At 63.0% G+C, this 7,501-nt stretch overlaps 1 protein-coding gene across 3 annotated transcripts in view; it reads right to left on the bottom strand.

Moving 5' to 3' along the window:
- Positions 1–6,080: 6,080 nt before the first annotated feature.
- The window catches only part of DENND2A (DENN domain containing 2A), a 61,542-nt gene continuing 60,121 nt past the window's right edge, over positions 6,081–7,501 (bottom strand). For all 3 annotated transcript variants that reach the window (XM_042795298.1, XM_042795300.1, XM_042795299.1), the window contains exon 20: positions 6,081–6,802. In XM_042795298.1, coding sequence (XP_042651232.1) covers positions 6,771–6,802 — 32 coding nt within the window. In that variant the 3' untranslated portion in view covers positions 6,081–6,770. The remainder of the gene's footprint in view (positions 6,803–7,501) is intronic.

The following is a 7,501-nucleotide window of genomic DNA, read 5'->3' as shown; positions in this document are numbered from 1 at the left end:
TGGAAAACTGGCCTCGAAGCGAGCTTTAATTCAAAGCTACCCGCTGGCTGGAAACCGTAACTGCATCCTACCCCAATGCCGAGCCTAAAGCCAAGTGTTACCAGCCCTTCCTCAGCAGGAGGGCAGAACTATTTTGAACGAAAAGTATCTCTCCCCCAGCCCCGTGCATGTGCAAACGTTGTTCTTTGGTGGATGGGGCGACAGGACTCAGTGGAAAAAAACTCTGGGGGCAACCCAGTTGGGGCTGAGGGGAAGGGGATAGTCCTGGGGCTCAGGACTGGGACTTTTGGCCAAGAGGGTGCAGGCAGCGAGGTCGTGATGCGGCAGAGGGTGCCGTCCCTCCTCCGTCCAAGCCAGATGCCAAATACGGTGAAATATCAGGGACCGAGGGCATCTCCCGGGGAAGCAACGAGGAGAAGTCGCCTCCTCTCTCCCAGCACACCATGTGCACAGGCTGCAGCTGCGGGAGCCAGCGGTTCAGTGAACACTGAAATGATTTCCAGTGCAGGTGGGGCTTGGCGCTGGCTGTTTTTTTGAACCTGATGGATGGTAAGCCTGGAGTACAGGCACCCTCCCCTCCACGGAGAGGCCACCCGTCGGCAAAGCCTGAGGAGCAGATCACCAGCGTCTGACACGGCACAAAAGCCGACCAGAGCTTGGTCAGAACCGCCCTAACACAACTCTCCTGCTTGATAAGTGAGCTCCCACCGCAATGGATGGCGGCATTAATTGGGTGTCTTCCCTCTACTCAGACCGCTTTCACCAGGCTTGGAGCAGTCCCTTACCTCTGAGCCTGCCGCCTTCCCGTCAGGCTTGGCTCCAGCCGGGTGAAGAGCTGCACAGGCACGATGGGTGGGCAGGAGAACTGACAGAGCTCTGTCACACCAGCGCTACCTCCTTGGGTGACCGAAGCAGAAATAGAAGGATTGCCTTTTCAGAGCCTGAAGGGACCTGTTTTAATCTTATCCACCCCCTCTCCCCCCCCCACCACGTACAAGCATTGACCGGCAGCCCCCCCTCTCCCTTTACGAAGACCTTGCTTCCAGGTGGGGTTTAGCTAAAAGACTCTCGGCTCGGGAGACGCCGCGCACCCACGCGCAGGCACCCGCGTACCCGTCACCCAGCGGGGAGGGGGGTGGCTGTGGCCGGGGGGGTGCTGGGGCCTTTGGGAGCGCGAGGGAGGGGGGGACAGGGGCCCACACAAGCAGCCGGGTTTGCTCACGAGCGAGGAGGTGGGACACGGCAGGGGCGGGGGGGAAAGGGCTGTGCCCCTGGGGTAGATCCCTATAAAAATGGCTTTGGCTGGAGCCGGTGGCGGGGAGGAGAGGCAGCTTCCACCTCTGCTCCCGCCTCCAACAACAGCCTTGTCCGGGCAGGAGGATCCCGAGCAAATCCAGGCCCTGAGGATGAAGGTCCAGGTGCTGACAGTCACTGCGCTCCTCCTGGTGCTGCTCTGCTCAGCCCCAGCACCTTCTGAGGCACTGCAGGGCCGGGCCGGTGCCCCAGAGAGGCAGCCAGGAGCTGGGGGCCCTGGAGAAGCCCCTTGGCCACCTGGAAACGGAGGGGACAACCTGCCTGGGCAGGGCTCGGAGGGGAGCCGCCCCCCGGCCGGTGCGTGGAAGGTGATGGGAGAGGTGCCCCCCAGCTCTGGGTCCCCAGCAAGCCCCGGAGGGTCCCAGCGCAGCCCTCTGGCAGCAGGCGCCCAAGGCTGAGCCATCACCTGAAGGGCCACGGGAAATTCAACGGGGACACGGTAAGTACAACCCCGTGAGGATGAGGGTTTGCACGGAGGGTTTGCAGCAGGGCCGGGAGCGGAGGGAGATGCCAGCCCCCCCCCCCCCCCCAGCTCCTGTCCCCCGGGCTGGGCAGCTCGGTGAGCCGCTTTGGCCGACCGGGCACGGAGGGATCGTGCGTAGTGGTGTGACGAGCCCCTAACGAAGAGGATGAAGCCAAAGAAACAGGTCCTCCTCTCTGCTTCACAGCAATGTGGGTTCTTCCAGGGCGGGTGGGATGTCGCTGGCCCCCGGCGCTTGCTGTAACAGGGAGCCAGCAGTGGCTCTGGCAGGTCTGTGCAGCACACGGACACCGACACCAGGCAGGACAGCCCCACCATGCGCTGCTGTGCAGGGAAAGGAGAGCATCCTCCCTGCACAGCCCCACGCCCTGAGCTCCCCGCGGTTTTACCACCCAAACGCTTCCACCTGCGTGGCCGTTGCACCCACGGCTGAGATTTTGGCAGAGCAGGGCTGGGGGGGGGGGGGGGGGCGGCACCTCCCCTCCGGACAGAGGGTTGCTGCACCCACCCTGTGACCCACGGGGCGCTACCCTCTGCCCTCACCTTGCTGGCGTCTGCCTGAGCAGCTCAGCCAGCTCCAAAACTGAGTCGCCCGTGCACACCTGAGCCCCAGCACCCCCGCCCAGAGCCTCGCTGCCCGGCAGTCCCTGTGGCACTGTGGGGACATCAAAAAGCAGGATAGGACAGAGGGTGGCAGGAGCAGCTGTGAGCGCGCCCCGTCCCTGGGAACGTTGGGTAGAAAAGCTGCTTTTGGGCCATTCCTCACGAGCCGAGGGTAAAAGCGGTGGCCACAACACGGCCTCACAGCACCGTTTGCTTTGGGCGCAGGCAGGGGTGGAGGGCAGCAACAACCCTAAAACCCCGTCTGGTGCCTGGTGAGGCTCAGAGCAGAGCCGACGGCCGCGTAAAGGGAGGAGAGCACAGGTCTGGGCGCGTGTCCCGAAACGCCATGCCCAGGGGGTTGGGCTGGGGGGCACCCAGCCGTGCCGCACAGGCGGTGGCCCCTCAGCCATGGCGTTCAGCCGCTTAACGCGCTTTCTGCCAAAAGCAGTAACGAGCTGACCCTGAAACTGCTTCCTTGGACCCCGACTTCTCCAGCTCCTTACACGAAGCCGCTGCTCTATAGCCTGGGGAGCGGCTTCTCCTGCTACTGCGGGTTTTACTCCATTATTTTACCATTTTAAATGCAAACCAAACACCCAGCGGCAAATGCTCGTTCCATTATATCGTGTCATCTTCTGCCAACTGCCTTTGCTTTCTAACGAGCGCCTCCCTGGCCTGCCCACCCTGGGGGAGATGAAGATGCTCTTTCAAGGTCATCTCACCCCTAGGCATCGAATCGCTGTCAGCTTGAGCGTGCCGGAGCCAACAGCCCCCAGCGAGCGTGGTCCTGGGGCTGAGCAGTTCACTTCGCCCCAAAACGACTGAGTAACCAGCTGTGGGGCGGGCACGCGCCGAAAGGAAACCTTCTAATGCCAAAAGGAAACCTTCTAGCTCTACGAGAGGCTGCATCTCGGGCAGCCCAAGCCTGCGCAGAAAGTATCCCCTTGAGCCTGCGTACGGCACAGCTCCTCGGGGCCGGGGCTGCCGGCAGCGTGAGCAGGGAGCCGTGACACGGCTGTGACCGGGAAGGGGGGGGTCCCGGGCGAGGGGCCGGACGCCGGCCACCGCTCTCCCTTCCTCCCTCCCTCCGCAGCACTCCTGCCACGGCATCCAGTCCCGGCCCTGCCAGCGGCCCTCCGACTGCGGCGGCTGCCTGGGGCTCTACACCTGCGAGCCGCCCGCCCGCACCTGCCACCTGAAAGCCGTCTCCAGGCGGAGAGGTAGGTTGCAAACCCCGTCCCGGGGGACCCCTGCCCACCGGCACAGCCCTTCGGCTACACCCCGCGGAGCTACGCCCAAATCAGACCTACCCCGTGCAGGGCAGGGGCTCGTCTCTTGACTGCACGGGGTGGTCTGTCTGTCCTGCCGGCACCGGCCGCCCGAACGGCGTAGGGTGAATGGGATGCTCCCGTAAGCTTCTGTAAGAGCTGGGATGTGCCCGCCGCCCTGAGCAATCACAGCCCGCCTGGGGAAGCCAAGGAGGGGTACAGAGCTCAGGATTTAGCCAGTGGCTTGGCAGTCAGCAAGCGCAGCTCTCCTGGACATCACGGGCCCCCCCCGCGGAGCTGCTTAATTAACCAGGGACCTCGAGGGGTGGCTTTTAATGTTTAATCCCGTGGAGCGAGCGTCCTGGTTCCCCAGCACCCTTCGGTAAAGGCGGACTGCCCCTGGGCCAGCCTCTTGCCTTAGCACCTTGACCTACACCCTTGTGCACGCAGTCACGGAGGAGAAACTCCTCAACACACAGACACCAGCCCTGCTGCGGGAAACCCTCGGCTGTGGGATGCGCAGGAGGCGAGTACAACGTCCTGGGTGTATCCAGCGTGCGTGTGTATTTGCAGCACGGAGGGCGTACCCGGCGGGTGTGCTCTGCTCACACAGCCTTCTCTGGGCATCTGCTGCTGGCCGCCCCCAGGACAGGGCCCACGGACCCGTGGTCAGAGCCAACGCAGCCGGTCTCACGGCTTTTCTTGGCAGGTGGGTTCCTCCAAAGCATCCAGAGCCCCGAGGGACGCGGAATCCCGCTCATCCCGGAGAAACACGGCTCCATGTAAAGCTGGAGAGGCTGTCCTGCAGCTGGAGACCAACGCTCTTTGTCCAAGTTTCATTTAAAATCCTTAACGACACGGCTGTACGTTTTTCTTTCGTTGCACTTCTCACCCTGCTGCTTTTTAACAACCCCCCTGGGATTTTGTACACTACGTAGGCTTGATTCCTGCTTTCCTGAGAGCTGCCAACGAAAGCACCGAGTGGCCACAGAGCCTTGTGCTGGGAGAGCCTCCAAATGAGACGAACGGGGCTATTCCACAACCCTATTTTAATTGGAGCTATTAGGATATTGCAGGAAAAGCTGCCAGTACCTCGACATGCTCACACGCAAGTCCAAGCTGAGCGAAGGAGCCTGCGGGCACCCGGCGCCCCGGGAAACCCTCCCGGCTCCTTTCCACGGCTCCTGCCGAGGGAGGCAAAGCCCCACCCTGTTGAAAATGACACTTGAGAAGGGGAACGCAGAGCCCCTGGGCTTGGCGGGGCGGGGGGGGGACACACCACGTAGGACACCCACTTCTGGAGGCCTGAGCTGAGCCAGAATCAGCTTCGTTTAGCACCCCACCCAGCTTTGCAGGCATCCTGGCTGCTTCTGTGCGTGGGGGTGCATCCCAGCTTTACAAAACCTCATTTTGCTACCATTAAAAAAAAAAAAAAACAAAACAACCAACCAACCAACCAAACCCCACCTTTTAAAAAAGAAAACCAAACCACAGCATTTGATTCACCTTGAACTCCACTGCAGTTCCCTTCAGTGGGCCAGCACCACCTCCTGTGACAAACGAGGCTTTAAGGAGCGCTAGTTTTTTTTTGGCACGCCCCAATGGGGGTCAGCCCACTCCCCCTCCCCCCCCCCCCCCCCCCCCGTGTCCCTCACCTGGTCACCCCTGCAGGAGCCTGACCCCGGGCTGGGGGGGGACACGCACGTCTCACAGACAGAAGCCCCATTACTCCGGGAGCCGGCCAAGCGCCATCCCTCCAGGCACTCCCCCCTCTACCCACCCCCCCACCGCCCACTCCTGCCACCACCCAGCGCAACCAGCTCCTCCGTCCTTAAACACGGCCCAGGACAAGGGGGGGAGCTGCTGCTGGAGGGACCGCCGGCAGCGCAGGCTTCAGAAGATGCCCAGAGCAGCACCGGACCCACAGCTCTGGCTGCTCCTGACTGCCCTCGCAAGCAGTGAACAGGCTTCCACACCAGCTGGAAAAGAGCCCTCAACGCCCGCCTCAAGCTCCACGCGCTTCCCCTGCCGCCTCCCCACCCTTCCCTCCCACCAGACAGAAGAGAGGAGAGCAGGAGGTCCTACCTCCTCCCCAGCCAGGAGAGCTCTCCCCTCGCCTGCTTCCAGCCGCAGCTCCCCGGCACCAACACCCGGGATGGGAGAGGAGAGCCTGACACTCGGGAAGTGGCTCTCCCAGGCGAGACACCCTGCGGGCGAGCTCCACTTCAGGCTCCCCCCTCTGCAAGCAGCCAGGCCAGGGAACGAGGCCACCCGGGCTCTGAGGCTCCCAAGAAAGTTGAGGGACTGGCCAAGCCCAGGGCTGAGCTGCTAGATGTCCCCTCCAGCTCACGCGGCGGGCCGGTGGGCAGACACAGCTCATCCCCCCTCCCCAAAACACCAAGGGTCCGCACGCCTTTTTACACCACTCGTTTTTAATTACGCTGCGTAAGGAAAGGCCTCTCCTCGTGCCAGGACCCCCCGGCACAGCCACCCCGGGGAGCCGGCTGGCCCATCAAGTCTTCAGTAGGTTTAGTGGTTTCCCCTCACCCATCTCCCTTGTTTGGCAGCTCCTCCTGGTCAATCCATATCACCCCGGCAGCCCTCAGCACCCTCGCTTTGCAGAGAGACCTGTTTCCACACAGCTCTGTTCCTCCCCTCCTCCACGCCCCAGCTTCGCCCGCTCAGCCCCCTGCGAGTCCTGCTTTGGCCTCCTGCAGCATCAGGCAGAGAGGAGGCAGGGCGAGAGTCATCGGTTAATAATTGTTCTAACCCCGATATAAATAGAGAAATACAACGAAACGAAGAATCGACTAGCTAAGAGATCCAATCCGCCGGATGCCTGCAACGTGCTAGTGCAGAGTTCAGAGAGCGCTTGCTTGGTCCAGTGCATGGTACTGTAGATCTCCAGAAGCCTGTCCCGGCGGCCCCGGGGCCATCAGATTCCTCCCGCGGCACCACCCGCCTGTGCCAGCGCGTCCCGGCCGCGGGCAGCTCGCCCAAGGCTCCCGGGAGCAGGCTGAATGGGAACGGGTGGTAAGAGTCTGACTGATCGCCGTTGAACGGTAAAGCCATTCTCTCCCGCGGGACGAGGACGCGCTTCGCTCTTATTTTTTGTGGAGGAATTTCATTTTGCTACCTGGAGAGACGGAGAAAGGAAAATGGACTCCCCGCCGTGACAGCACACCCCCGGCCGAGGAAGCCCGCGGGAAGGATCGCCCCTGCTGCCGGCCCCGGCCCCCCCCCCCCCCCCCCGGAGCCAGGCGCCCCGCAAAGCGGGCGGCGGGTGCCTGCGGAGCCGGCCGCGGCTCTGCCCAAGCCCTGGCAGCAGGGCCGCAGGCTGGGACCCCGCAAGCGCCCGTTCGCCCGGCGGGTGGAAGCGTTACTGAGCTCGCCCGGCCAGGGCGCACCAGCCCCGCAGACGCTGCTGCTCCTAAACGGCCGAGAAAAGACCAAGAGGGCCAGGGATGCGATCTGACCAGAAGATCGAACTCTCTCAGCCGTGGTGCCCAACGACTTAGCGAGGGCTTTCTGACCTCAGGCTGGAGCTCGCCTCCAGCTCCCCTTACATTCAACCTTAGGAGGCTCCTGGGCGATTCCCGCCGCTGATCTCTGAGGGAATGGGGACTGGGTCACTCCCGCCATCGGCGCCTGCATCCATCCCCCCCGCCCAAGTCGCCGGTTGCTCCGTTGCCTCCTCCGACCCGCCCATCTCCTTTGGAAGACACAGACACAGCTCACGGCCCAACCTTTGGGTTCTCCACCGGCCTCCGGACACGTGGCAGGTCAGGGGGCAGAGCCGACAGCGTGCCGGAGCAGGGACGCCTGGCCAGGCCAC

Source organism: Tyto alba, unplaced genomic scaffold (genome assembly GCF_018691265.1).
Source record: "Tyto alba isolate M040663 unplaced genomic scaffold, T.alba_DEE_v4.0 Super-Scaffold_21, whole genome shotgun sequence".
NCBI lineage: Eukaryota > Metazoa > Chordata > Aves > Strigiformes > Tytonidae > Tyto > Tyto alba.
The sequence above is the reverse complement of the archived record's forward strand: the minus strand, read 5'-3'. Positions and strand labels throughout refer to the sequence as shown.